This window comes from Onychomys torridus, chromosome 14 (assembly GCF_903995425.1).
Source record: "Onychomys torridus chromosome 14, mOncTor1.1, whole genome shotgun sequence".
NCBI lineage: Eukaryota > Metazoa > Chordata > Mammalia > Rodentia > Cricetidae > Onychomys > Onychomys torridus.
Genome location: NC_050456.1, coordinates 84,078,323 through 84,093,407, shown reverse-complemented (window position 1 = coordinate 84,093,407; position 15,085 = coordinate 84,078,323). Strand labels below are relative to the sequence as shown.

Here is a 15,085-nt window from a genome sequence, read left to right as displayed (position 1 = left end):
GGCATTTTCTAACTTGCATATTTTTAAATTAAATAGCAGTCTCTTAAAATTCTATCTGGTGTCTGTCCTTAGTGCATGAGCTGGCTGTTTGAAACCTTGGGCTTACACAGGGACACTTTGCTCAGTCTGGAAGAAGGTGACAGGACCTGCCTGTATTGAATCTACCAGGTTTAAATGAATCCCCAGGGGTGCCTTGATCCTGGAGGACATGGGAATGGAGGGGAGGGGCTGGGGGAAAGGCGGGGGTAGGGGTGGGAGGGAGGAGGACAGGGGAACCCATGGCTGATATATAAAATTTAAAACACATAATAATAAAGAACAAATTATTTATTAAAAAAAATTCTATCTGGCGAAGCATATCTATGAAGTGTAACCATGACACTGTCCAGAAATAACATTTGACACTGTTCCCATGGAGTTCAGTTTTCTGCCTTCTCCCAGATCTGCAGAGCCATCAGTCCTGTCTCTTCTAAATCCATTTCTGGGCTCTTTCATTGTCTGTAGTTCTATAGACTTTGAGAAATGCCATATCTGGGATCTGTGATTCATTGACAAAACCATGGTCTCTATCCATCTTGACTATCATCTTTAGGTATCTAAAATTGGAGAATAAAGGTTGGCCCTGGAAATATTTTAAAATAAGAAAATACTAAGAAAACTTTTGCAGCTCTTCATGGCCACTCATTTGGATAGTCTAGCACATGGTCAGGAAGACGGCTGTGACTTCAATGTCAGTCTAGGCTATATAGAGTTCCAGGAAAGATAAAAAAAAGGAAAGGAAAAGATTTTTTGCTTGTAAATTTGCTATGCTTCCTATATGCTGTGGAAGTAGGAGCCTAACATAAGCTTTAACCTGGGACCTCTTAGGTCAGAATTGGACAAATATTAGTAATAAGGACCAGAGCCCTAGGTTCTGCATCTGTCCTTCCTGGATTCTGCAAAATTCACTGGCAATGCAAAGTTCTACCTGTTAAATCAGATGCCTAATCAAGTCTAAACTAAAATAGATGCCACTCCATGTTCTGGTAAGGTCAAAGCCAGCACTAGTAAAGGCCAAGTCAGGTCTGTATATTAATACCTGATATTAAGTAATTATAAGAGGTTTGTTTCTCATAGCTCTGGGGGCTAGAAAATACACCATAAAGGAGCAGACATTCCATCCTAGTGAGGTTCCTCTACCTTCACATGACAGAGACCAAAAGGCAAAAGGGGGCAACCACAGAGAAGCCTCTTCTATAAGGGCTATTGTCTCACTCACAGAGGAGGAACCTCAGACATAGTTATACCCTAAAGGCCCCACCTCAAATACTGCATTGGAGATGAATACACTCAGACCACAGGAGTTTGCCAGTGTCCCTGATTTCTAACCCATTTTGGTTTTCTTTCTGGAAATAAAACTGAAAAGGTCACTCCATCTTCTGAATATTTTAAGAATAAGCAGTTTTTTTACATTTTACAGACTAAGCCAGATGGAAGATTTGGAATAGGGTGTCTCCATATTTAGATGGCCAAGCTGGTAGTGAAGAGAGCCCAAATGCAAGTTATTTTTAGTTCTTGGAATTCTAGACTAGATCTTGGAAGATCAATGAACAATTCTTAGACTATAGATATAGATGTAGATGTAGATAGATATATATAGTATAGATCTCACACACACAAAAAAAGTTGTTCTAAAGCCAAAGATGAAGGGTAGGAGGAACCATAGAGAGTAAATAATAGATCGTGAGAGAGGGTGTTAGGGAATAGTGTATGAAGCTTAATGCAAAGCCTGCCTAAGGAAGTCAGGGGAGGGTGCACACTAGCCTGACACTCTGCTATAGTTAGCGCCTCTCTACTGTATTACCACCCTCGCTCTGCCCACTCCAACACCTGTGCTGTGACACATCTAAGTCAGAACTGTTTCACCCTGGATTCCAGAACATTTAGGAAAGTTGAAAGAGAGAAGAAAAATTGCAATGAGAATTTGATAGGCATAGGTATTCACATTTTAATGCTGAATGCATTTTTAAGGAGAGAAATACAGATTAAAATATGTGACCTAAGATAGCAAAGAGAGTACCAGAGGCCCAGTCTCTATGAAGCAATGATTAAAGAGCCCCACCTTTACCCCTTTCTATTGCTCTAAAATAGAGAGAACCTTACCACATCATAGCAATTCAATGAAAACTCCTATGTTGTGACTTGTAGCTTTGATGTCTACCCCATTCACTGTGTGCCTATGAGTAAGTGGGGAGGTACATAATTTCCAGTTCCTGTAGGCCATTTCAGGTTAAAGGATAAAATATAGGAAAACTGTCCTACTAAACTCAAGAAAAAAAAAATGATACATTCTCATTCTGTATTAGAGTCTATGTGTTTATAATAATGAGCATTGTTTTCTTTAAGAACTGAGTACATGGAGGAATAAAGGCAATTTCAAGATACAGCTATCTATTCAGATACAGCCCAGCACAGGAATCAATGATCTTAATGTGATCCAGTATGAAAAAAACACATTGAATTAGCTAAAAGGGCTCACTCATTTTAACCACTCTGTGTCTAAAATACTGAATCATGCCACAATGTCTAGATCTGTATTACACAATCAATATTAACACAATCAAACCTTCCACAGGAACTACTTTAAATGCCCATCAAGATTAGTTCGCAGAAATTTCCCTCACTGTGACTCAGCATGGCTTCACATGTTGATATGCTAATTTTTACAGGAAAACCATCAGAAGGAAAAGTACCTGCTTGGTTCAGAGACTATGAACTATGGCTTCAATGAACTGAAACTTTAAAGGATCCCCTTGCAATGCAGCACAACCTATAATAAAGCTAAAGCCCTAGATATGACCAAGGTCACATTTCTACCCTCCTCCTCTTTCCTGATCTTAGAAAATTAAATGCTATCCAGGTGCTTGTTAATGGCAACGAGCAAGTTAATGTTTCCTAAAGAAACTAGACATTATCTGATGCCATCTGTTTTTAACAAAAGATGACCTTATTTCACTTTTACAACTGCATTTCAAACTGTGTACACTTTCCACCTTGAAAGAAAATCTTAATGGTTCCTCTTTACTTGAATTCCAGAACACAATAGATGTGCCTCTTCAAACGTTGTCTCCTGTTCCAGGTGCCTCCAGATGGGTCCAGAATGTGGGTGGTGTGTTCAAGAGGTATGCCTTTGTTGTTTTTGTTTTTGTTTGTTATTGTTGCTGCCACTTTTGAGTTTTTCTCATCCTTAACTTTCTCTCTAACCTGACTTCATCCCCCTAATATTCTATACTATAAAGATGAATCAGGAACAAGAAAGATAGCCCTAAGCATCAGGAAAATTTTATTTGGTTTTCTGTGGAAAAGCAGCTTATCTGGTTGAATATGAAATCAAGTGTAACATTTTTATTAGGAAAAGTGTGGTAATTTTGACATGAAGTGAAAATCATTTTATGTTTTCCAACTGTTCTATAGAAGAAGTTGGCAAGTACATATAATAACTTTTGATAGTTCAGTAGACTTTGATATAAGATTCTTGCTGCAACTTGTAGAACAAAGGTATATGCCCAAGTTTGATTGCTTTCTTAATACTTGCTTATAAAAGAAAAGTAAGATGATTCATTGGTCCATTTTACATGTTTTTATATGAAATACTAAAAGTTCAGTTATTTCCTAACATTGCATAGCAATTTTTGATTTCTCATGGAAAATGTGATGCCTTTATTTTTACACTTGAACCTGTTCCTGAAGTATTGTGTATATTTAAATCCTATGGAGTGGAGAATAATTCAGTATTATTGTTAAAAGTTAATGTTTTTAATTCTGTGCAGGGAAACAAATTCCAACAAAATTCTTAATAAAAATTATAATGACTTATTTTTGTCTTGCTCTAAAGTTGTTTTATGAGGTAATTAACATCAATAATCTTAAATCAGGGGCACCTACATATAATGTTTTCCCAAGGTGTCATCTGCTAAATTGGAATCTCTTTGTGAGATTGCCTGGGTAGTTTTGTAGTTACTTATGCAACTCCTGGGAATTGCAACTAACAGCCTTTCAGAGACTTCTCCCTGACATGGGCATGAATCTCTAGTTTTACTTCCTCTAATTTAGTTCAATGATTAAACTCCCATTATACTGTCACCCTCTCTTCTTACCCCCCACTTCATGCATGAAGCAGGAAGACAGAGACCATTGGAAAGTAGCAAGGATGATGGTTATCGCTCTCTTCTATGAACAAATTAGGGTACAAGCACAGAAAGGATTCACATACAGTAGCCATATCTAAAAGTTTCCTTTTCTGCTGACAGTCTCATGTAATCCTGTGTGCTCTGGGCTAACATAAGAGGAAAAAAGTCAGATGTCATTAATTAATAAGGAAGTACTTCATCACAACTCATCAAGTCAGACAATGTCACAAAAAGGAATATTCCAGAGTTTCATAGTCCAAGTTTTATCATCTTAAGACTAGACAGAATTCTTGCCATTCTCTGAACAATGATTTCCTCCCTCATCTCTACAGCCTTAAATGTGGAATTGCCTTGTAGGGTTCTCTGTTAGGAATGTTTTGTGGCCTGGTTTTCCTGACCCTAAGCCAGTTATCCACTCATCACTAAAGAAGAACCTTAGAGCCCTACTGTTTGTGCCAAGCCAACTTCAGTTGCTGAGTGCTTCAGTGGGAGTTGTTGGAAGGAGTTTTCTGAAATATGCTTCAAAGCCTAGTTGTCAACCAAGTGTGACATCAGGTCCCAGAGACCACACCTCCTCATATTTGTGTTTGGCACAAAAGGGGAGAAAAATGGCAGCCCTGAAAATACCCATCTGTCTTATCACAGAAGCAGGGACTTAGGAGTGTGCCAAGGAATGGGAATAGAAGGAAGAAAGCCAATGCAAGGGAGGTGCTGAAAGGAACAAAGGAAACCTTTCAACTGTTGCACTTGAAAACAGGGACCTTGGGGAGAATTTGCAAGGTTATTCTTGTCTACATACCATAGTGTAAGGTAGTATATATAGTTCAGAAAGACCAAACCCTAGTTCCAAGTTTCTAATTATAAACTATGTAAACAACTATGTACACTATGTTGCTTCATCCCTTTAAATCATTTCCCTATCTCTAAAATGGAAACACTTATTGTATCCACCTGACACTTTAACCAATATATAATGAAGTAACCATGCAGCATAGGACATTGCTTGAGATACAGGAGTTGTGACTATAGATACTTTACTTATGTTTAAGGAAGTGGGACTGCTGTGTCAATAATTCAACCAGGAGCTGGGGATATGGCTCAGTGGGAAAGTGCTTGCTGTACAGGACCTCAATTAGGACCCCCAGTACCCATATCAAAGTCAGGTGTAGGGGCACACATATGTAACTCCAATACTGGAAGGTGAGGACAGACATATTCCTAGGGCTTGCTGGCAAGACAGTCTAGTTGAAATGGCAAATACCAGATTCAATAAAAAGACCATATCTCAAAAACTAAGGTAAAGAAGTAATGGAAAAAGACATCTAAACATCAACTTCTAGTCTCCACATATACTTGTGTAGGCAAGCACAGTTGCATACACATACATACATATACCACATATGCACACAAAAATAATAATAAAATAAAATAAATAACAATCTCTGAAGGTACAATCTGCCATTATTAATATTACTAAGAGAAGGAACTGTGTAATCCCTATAGGCTGGCACAATATCAAGAGGTAAGATAGACACAGATATAGGTGGCGACCCTGATTTCTCAGCCAGAAAAGATGGAGGGGAAGAAGAGGGTGAGGGGGTGTTTTCCTGATCATGATGATAATGAATGAAAAAAGAGCTTAATAAACCTGACTTGTATAATTTTCAAAGCTGGTTAAAATCCCATCCCCTCCAAGGCTCAGGCAATACTCCAGAAGGGATGGTAGAAAAGATGTAAGAGTTGGAAGATAAGGCTGAGAAATGCTATCTACTAGGAATGAGGAAGCCCTTGCACTCCAAAACTCACAGCAGTTGTGGCTACCTGCATTGGGCCTGCATAAGACTGGTCTTGTCAACAACTGGTTATGGATGGGAGAGAAGTTCACAGAGCCCTCCCCTCTCTACCAAAATACTAGCAACTAAAAGATCCTAAGAGAAGTGTGGTCATTGTCTTTAGCTGTGAACTAAATGGTGAGCCCACAGGCTTTAGGAGATAATTAAAAACCCATGAACACAAAGACAGTCCTGGGTAAACAGGAGGTCACAAAACAAAACAAATAGACTTGAATGTGGGAAAAAACTTTGTAGGGAGGAGGAGCCATTAGTGGTCGAGGGAAATAAAGGGGGAATAAAAGTAATCAGAGTATTATATGCATATATGAAACTGTCAAGAAATTTAATAAAAATTCTGTCTGAAAAATCACTATGAATATAGACAGTATATACTCAATCTGCTTGCATTCTTAAATGGCATTTTAATTTATCATTCCACAATCTCTATTTTCCCTTCCTCCCATACTCAATAAAACTATTAGAAAAACAATTGAGGTAGAAAGGACTTTATTAATATTATCTAGTTAACACTCATGTTTCTAGTTAATATGGTTAAGAGCCACATTGTTTTGAGCAATTCTCTTCTATCTTGGCTAACACAGCCATCCCAGTGTCACAGTGTGGGCCTGACTTGAAACCACAGTTATCATAGAATAGGATGTAAAGGGCACTCTCTGTTCAAAGGGAGATGATAAGACCCTTCCATTTCCAAGCAGATTGCTAGTTTTGGAAGCCCAAAAGACTCAGACATTAGTATGGGGAAATGCATTTGTTTATATACCCAGAGTTTTGTGCTAACTCACAGAAGAGGTAATTGGTAAAAAGCCAGTGACTTCAGCCTGGGACTCTCATTCTCAACAGATCATAGCTACAGAAATGTGGAGTCTGATTTCCCCAGTATTTTTCTTGAAGAAAAAGTAAAACATAAGGGTTAGAATAAATTAAAATGACATAATCTGCCAAGAAATTAAAAGAGTGTGGTTTTCAAATTGCTTTTCTTTCAAACGGAAAGTAAGCCACAGTGGGCAAGAGCCTTTTTTTTCCTTTTCAAACCTAATTGGCCAATTGGCAATGCTTTTCTGACTTAGTGCTTACAGTGGGCTAAAACAGCCATTCTGATTCAGACATTGCAAAATAATTGAGAAGATTTTGCTATTTCAGCAAAACTATTTGACATTTAAAGGTCACATGGCATATAGCTTGATGTATACTTACAGGAAAGTAGCCACCCTTCCTTTCTCTGTTCTGTACACCCAAGTTCAGAAACTCTAGTAGGCTGAAAAGGAAGATGGGAGCTGTTTACATTTTATTTCCATTGCACAATCTAAAATTTTGGGGATGCTTTATCTGGAAAATGCATGTGGCCCTTCACATGACATAGGAGTTGGGAATGCAACAACTACCAAACCTTGCATACTCTCAGTATCCCCACAATGGAAGAAAGAGTTCTTCACCTAACCTGAAGCACCCCAGAAACTAGGAATGGTGGCACATTCTGTAGCAGTTATTGGCTACCTTTCTCTGAGGAACTCCAAGCAGTTTATAAACTACATCTGGCTGATAGTTGTAGGTGTTACCAGCTGATATGATAAATTTAGATATAAGTAAAGGCTCTGACTTGTAAAAATCTAGGTGAAGGTTAAATGCAAGACAAATTTAAATGTCTGTTTCTACCGTACCATTTAGCAAATACCTGGAAAGTTCAATTAGAAAGAAAGGCACATTGCCTTCTCCCTTTTCGTTGTGTTAGGATCACCAGCAAGAGCCATATACTAATTAGGAATAAACACTGTGAAGACCAGACAGTAAACCATTAGCACTTGCTGCCAAACACAGTCTGCAGCACATTCTTCTTGCCTTGTTCTATTACCGTCTTCTAAAAATGGGGCATTTTGACATGAACCATGTAAAGACAGACAAAATATCACATTTATCCTACAGACTTTAATTTTCCAAACCATGCTCTAAATTGAGAAAGAACAAAATTTTTTTGAATGTTTTATATTGCCTGCTATGATTCTGCCTAATCGTTCCCTGATGCTGGGGATTCATTCTTCATAATTAATGATCTCATTTTCAGCATGCCATTTAAACTTTATAATTTCCTTTCTTCGTAACCTATGACATTCTCTTGCCCCTAAGATTTACTTCCATAATAATTATATTTTTCTGCTTAGTGACTGAATTCACCTATGATCTGTTGATTTCAGTAGTGAAGACTCTAGCTGCCTTGATCTGTATCCTAAACACTTTGAAAACCATTGTCCTGTAGTTAAGTATCTGCTCAACAGTCTTTCACCAAATGATTAATTAAGTAGAAATCAGATTCTCTGAATCACAGGAATTAAAGGTAAAATGATTGAATGCTGGACCAAAACAGCCCTTCCAGAAGATTGCTGAAAAAATATTCAGCTCACATGTAACTATCTCAAATAGTTTATACCAATATATGGATATGGTATGGATATATATATATATATCCATAGTAAAATATTTCTATACTTTCCCATACAATCTGAATGGTCATGTGAAAAATAGAAGTATCATTTTTTTTTATCTCAGTCAGAACAAATTAACTTTTAAACATATTCCATTAATCCTAATCATAAGCATATGGATGACTCTTAAACAACTAGCTACTATTTTATGCTGAACTATTGTGAAAGGTTTAGCTTTAGATGCAAAATCGGGAGATTCTGAACTAGAATCTTCTACCACTGTGTCATCACAAGCATCTTCCTTGGTTTATCCAATTATTCACAGGCTGATTTGTATATAAGAAGCATCAGAGATTGATGGTCTGAGAAGGCAGATTTCCAATTCCTTCTTATATGAGCTGTCAGCACAGTTAGAGGTGTGATTTTTGAAGGAGTTATTCTCATCTCCTGAGCACAACAGCCCACAGTAGACATGCCAGCTGTGTTCCCTGAAACATGAGGCATACATGTGGAAACAATCAATTGTCTACTTTGATTAATTACTTTTTAGATCTGTCAGATGTTTAGAAAGATGTTTAGAAAGAATGAAGCTGGTGTAATTTTACAGTGCTCAATCAACAACAATGAAAGTGCTTGATTAATCTTCTCCTCTTCATTATTTTTAAATAAAATGTAGAAGTAAAACTTTTATTCCTGACAAATTTGCCCATACCTTCATTGGAAACATGAAGCTAATTTATGCAACGACCTAATTTGCTCTATATGGGAAATGTCTCCTTTGTAATATTTGCATTGTACAGGTTTCTTAAGTTGTCATGGAGAGGATTTGCTAAAACATCAGTGATTTTCCTTTTTTTTTTTTTTTTAACAGGATTTTGTTTCAGGTGGATCAAGAAATGAACGCTGTGATACTGTTTCCAATTTGATAAGCAAAGGCTGTCCAGCTGATTCTGTAGAATACATGTCTGTGCGTGTAGTGACACCAAGTGAGAATGAAATCAATACACAAGTGACACCAGGAGAAGTCTCAATTCAACTGCATCCAGGTTTGGTGATTTTCAAAGAAATCTGTGATGACCATTAATTTGCATTGACAGCCCATAGTGACTTACTCACAGTTAATATGCTGCATCAGATAACAATGTAGTTGAAATCTTAGTGAGCTCAGATCAAGGAACCATGGTTCTAGTCCCTGTCATGTTTGTAGCTAAGCTGTGTGGCCTGGGCCACACTATAAACCTTACTACAACCTATTATAACTCTGTTCTGATCAGACAGGTCACTCAACACTGTGATGTAATTATGCTCTGGTTCCAATGAAGCTCTGGGGAAAGAGAACTTTTTGTTACATTTAGTTACTTAGTTGGTAGAGGGTGAAGAGGCACAAATGCCACAGTGCACGTAGAGGTCAGAGAACAACTTGCAAGAATCAATTGTCTCCTTCAACCTTATCTGTTCTGATGGCTGCATGACCATTGTCAAGCCTGGTAGCAAGTTCTCATACCAGCTAAGTCCAGAAATGGAACATGCTTTTTTGTTCTCTTTCTCCACTCCTCAGAGTGCTAGAATAGAGTAAATTTTCCATAAGTACTTATATGATGCATTGATTCATTAGTTAGTGGGAAATACAAATTAGTTAAGTACTTAGAGCCTTTGGTATGAACTTTTAAACACAAAACTATCATTCATTATTACCATAATTACCTTAAATAGCTTTGTGATAGAAATTAAGATTAATGTATACTTTTCCTCATGCATTTCTCTGATATCTCCCCTTCTATGGCAATGTGCCCCACAGTCCCACATATTGTAGCTCTGGAAAACATCCATTACCCCCAGGTACATACAATTCCAATCTATGAACCATATACAAGATATCAAAGTACCCAGATATGTACCACAGAGCTAGAAGACTGGTTTAAAATGATATTAAATTGTTTTCAACTCTTCATTAGTTCACTGTGGGGTGGTCATGTCTTGTCGTTAGTTTTTTTTTTAATAATAATAAGAAGAAGAAGAATATAATAATAATTCTTGCTACACTTCTCATCCCACTCTAAATGCTGAACTATTTTTTCCAGACTGATTAGTTACGAGCTAAACGAAGTCTATTTCTTTCCCTGGACATGTTCCTAGCTTCCAGCTAAAACTGGGTTCTTCACCATATAAAACAATGATACAGTTCAATATGAAAATATATGAGCATAGTCAGTATAGGAATTCTAATCAGTCAATAAAGATTATGGTTCTTGTCAACTGCTATTTTAAAAAAAAGGCAATATTTACTCAGTCCAGTGTATTCAGTAAAATCTGACCTTAACATTCCAATAATTACACGTCTTGCCTCACACACAGCCTTCTAAAGTTATAACTGTCCGACCAACTCTAATGACTTTTTTCTCTACCTGGTTTTACAACACATTCATGATCTCAGGTTTTCTAATCTCTTCAAACTACTTCTAAGAATTCCAGTCTCCATATCTTACCAGTCTCCATGTCTTAACAGCATTCTCATCCATCACCTTTCCACCTTTGCCTCTACAGTCTTTCTAGGGTGGGTTTGTTTTGTTTGTTTGCTGTGTTAACATTGAATAGTAACACATATGACACTCCATTATATCTTGGCTTTCTGACTCACGTTTCTGGCTTACTCCTAGAGCACATCTGAATTTGAAGGCACTCTGTTACCAAGGTCTTTACCCTAAGCCTCTCTTCAAATCCCACAGATTCCTGCATCACCACTCTGCATTTAACTTCAAGTTCTTTATTAGAGTAGAGCATAACACTATCTCCTTCAATATCTGCAGAGGAAATAAGGGTTGGGGGATTAGAAAGAACAGAACAGTTGAGCTTAATTAGTAACTTTGATGCCTTAGCCTGTTCAGCTGCCATGACACAAATGCCTCACATTTGGTGACACAATGTCACAGAAAGGTTAAAATTTCAAAGACCAGGAAAGTTCAAGAACAAGGTGGAGGCAGATTTGGTTTCTAGTGAGGGTTCTCCAGGCTTACAGGTGTTCAGTTCCTGATAAGTCTTCACATGGCAGAATTGAAGAGGAAAGTTATAGCAATGGGGATGGTATGGAATAAAACTCTCCAGTATCTCAGAGGACCACTAATCCTATTATGAAGTGCCATTTCTCATGATCTCATCTAAACTTAATTACATTCCAAGGCCTCCTCTCCAAATACCATTCAGCTTATAACACTTGATAAGTGAAATGTTATTTTTAAAGTCAATAAAATATATTAAGAAATCAACCACAGAGAAGAACCCAGTTACAGAAAGTAAACATTATTTCATGACCCATCATCTTTAAGCATAGTGCCATAAAATTTGAAATTAAATCAAAAGATAAAATCAAAATTCTAATCATAAACTAAGAGTAACAGTAACAAAATACATTCAAATATATAGGTTGTAACTTGAATTGTTCTAAAAAATTGAAAGTTTGCTTTTATTTTGAAAAAGAATGAATAAAAATGGACAAAGCATCCATAAAAAGAATAGCAAAACAAGAAATCATGAAATAAAAAAGAAATTAATAAATTTAAAATAATAAAAGTAATGAAATATAGCAATAAAACAAAAAATATAAATGATATCTCTAGGTTTTTGGGTGTAATTTGTTTTTCCATACTGTTAAACCAATGACCCTATTTTTATAATCAAATACTAATTTCCAGCAGGTTATCTGTCCTATTTTATATATTATTTATGGCTAGTAAATACAACTATATCCTTCAAATGCCCTGCTCTTTAGAAAATATTTACAATGTAAGGACCTATAAATTACACCTTTTTGCTTATGTGTTCATGAAATTCATATATGTCAATAATTACAGTTTTCCCCTTTTGTAGCTATATTAATGATTTGAGTCTTCTGAAATTATAAGCAGATACCAGTGGCTTCAGAGAAGAAAAGCAGCCCTTATCCTAAGGTTATTTAGAATCCAGTAGAAATAACGGCAATAATATATGTTAGCACATATATCTATTTACTGTGTGCCAAATATGTAACTAAGTACTCTGTGTAAAGTTATCTCATAGTAGCTTTTAGAAATTGAAAGAACATAAAGTTACCTACCATGTCTGGGACCTCACAATTATATGGCAAACATTAAAATGATGGTATGATCCAGTTGCCAGGGAAACAAGGCAGGGAAGCTCAGCCTGGTCCAAGGAGGAGTAGCTTACTGAAGAGTGTCTTAAAGCAGTAATTACATGAAGAAAGGGAGGTTAGTTTACCACAGGCAAAAGGAACATAAACAGTGCATGGAAGTGTACGTTTGCAGAGTACTTCTGGGGACTTACAAGCAGTTTTGTCTTAGACTTAAGATGAAGATAAAAATCAAGATGATGAGGTGCCTTAATTTGCCGTGATTAGCAACCTGAGCACCTTAAGCAGGCAGTGACACATACAACTTTTTGAGTTTTAAAAAAGACAGTCCATGGTATAGCGACCATGGGAGAGCAGCACAGCAAAGGACAGTGAAGTGAAAAGGCAAAATGCAGGGGAGAGTCAGAAAGAATTGAGTTTGAGGCCAACCTGAGCTATATAGTGAGATCCTGTCTGAAACAACAGTAAAAGGAAAAGCTGGTAGAAAAGGAGATAAGACAAGAGGGGAGGAGAGAGATTCTTAAGGGAAAGAAAATACCAAGGAGAAAATGTTATGGTCAGCCCCAGATTGTAGTCAATTATAATTATTTTCTACATAGTTGGCCTTGACTATCAACTATGTTTAGTGGTTTGATTGTTTAATGTTGGGGGTGGGATCTAAAAATTAGTTAGAAAATGTGATTTAAATCACACATACAAAAGGGGGAGCCTCCATCCAAGAGAACCTGACAATATTTTAAGGATATTCACATAAACATACACCCCAGTATATTCTTCATACTCACTTGCACTCCATAAATAGAAGCTGATGAAGACATGAAAAGTATGTGCCAACACAAAAAACTAGAACAAAACTGAGGCATAGTCAGAAACTCACTTCTCACTGTCTAAGATTTAGTGAGGTTGATAAAGAAAGATATCAGCAACATAATCAGTCATTGCCCCTTATCCTCAACACTCAAAGCCAAGTGACTAAAGTGAGTATGATCGTCTCCAACAAGCCCACACCTTTTTAATCCTTCCCAAACAGTTCCACTGACTAGCCATCAAGTATTCAAACATATGATCCTATGAGGGCTTTCTCATTCAAACCACCCTAACCCTGAAAAAGTAATATTCTTTTGATAAAATTGCTAATCATATTTTGCCTCTAATTAGAAATGCATGAGGTTATTCTTTTTAATTTAATTATTTTTATGTTTATGGGTATTTTGCCTGCATATATGTTTGTGCACCACTGTGCACAGTACCCTCAGAGACCAGAAGAGGGCTTTGGATACCCTAGGACTGGAGTTACCAATAGTTTTGAGCAGCATGTAGGTTCTGAAGTCAAATCTAAGTCCTCTGGAAAAGCAGCTAATGTAGGAGGAAAGATCAAGAGTGATGAACTCTCACTTCCTTCCTTACCCACTACCATCAGTCTCTTAGTTTTAAACCACTGGATAGAACCAACAAATGCTTGATGAGCCTTGTGTTGCCACTTCATACCAGAGTTCCATGGTCCACCGGCACAGTTCTGTGGTTACTCTCATAGTTCCTTTGACAACAATCCTGGGAAGCAAGACAAGCCTCAGTACACCAAGCTAGGTGTGGCATCTTTAATTAAATAGGCCATTTTGGAATTTCATTATTTGGATATCCTAAAGTTTCCATGTAATCTCATTATAGAATCACTTATAATTTCACAAAGGACATAGTCTGGGTTGACTGTGAATAATGGACTTAAGAGTGACTTTGTAACATTTAATTAAAGAATTGTTTGATCAGCTAAAGTATACCAGTTGTGTAGAGTATATGAATGTAGTACATCCATCTCAGCATAGCTCATCTCACATAGTTCCTCTAACATCAAAACATTGTGGATTGTGTTAACAACCAGGTCTTAAATCATGTATCTCTCTCTATATATATTTCTCCCTGAGCCAGCTTAACCAAACCCTTTTTAGTGTCATCTGGTTATTGGTCTGTATTAACTATACTCTAATATAAGCCAAATGGTTATACAGGGGGACATAGTACCTACATAGCCATGAGATGGTGTATCTACTGCCTTTACCTACAGAATATTACAAAATCCATATCTAATTCTTTTCTCCCACATATATAATTGTCTAATCCAAAGGCATCCTGAGAGCACATTATGGATAATGTCTCAAACTCACAGGCAAGGAAGGCATGGTAATCAAACTTGATCCCATCTTAACAAGCAAAGTGGGATTTGGGGTCAGACTGTCTAGGGCTATCTACCCTGAACTGGCAAAACCTCACTGGCAGTTTAGGGTCTTGAAATGTAAAAGTAGCAATTAGTGTTCTCTTGTGCAATGACTAAAAAGGCTCAGCTAAGAAAATATTTATTTTTAAATGACAAGTTGTCCTATTGAGGTCTTAGGCCATGTTGAGGACTGACCCAGGTACCTGTGCTAAGGCCAGCACCTAGGTAATCAAGGATCCTGTCACAGTAGCCTCCAGGGCTTTCTTATCATCTCTCCTCTGCTGAGCCAGTGAAAGCAGATTTTGCTGGCA

At 37.1% G+C, this 15,085-nt stretch overlaps 1 protein-coding gene across 2 annotated transcripts in view; it reads left to right on the top strand.

Annotated features, from left to right (window-relative positions):
- Positions 1-15,085, top strand: part of Itgb8 (integrin subunit beta 8) — an 81,889-nt gene that overhangs the window by 28,309 nt on the left and 38,495 nt on the right. For both annotated transcript variants that reach the window (XM_036205816.1, XM_036205814.1), the window contains 2 exons: positions 3,076-3,161; positions 9,311-9,485. In XM_036205816.1, coding sequence (XP_036061709.1) covers positions 3,076-3,161; positions 9,311-9,485 — 261 coding nt within the window. The remainder of the gene's footprint in view (positions 1-3,075; positions 3,162-9,310; positions 9,486-15,085) is intronic.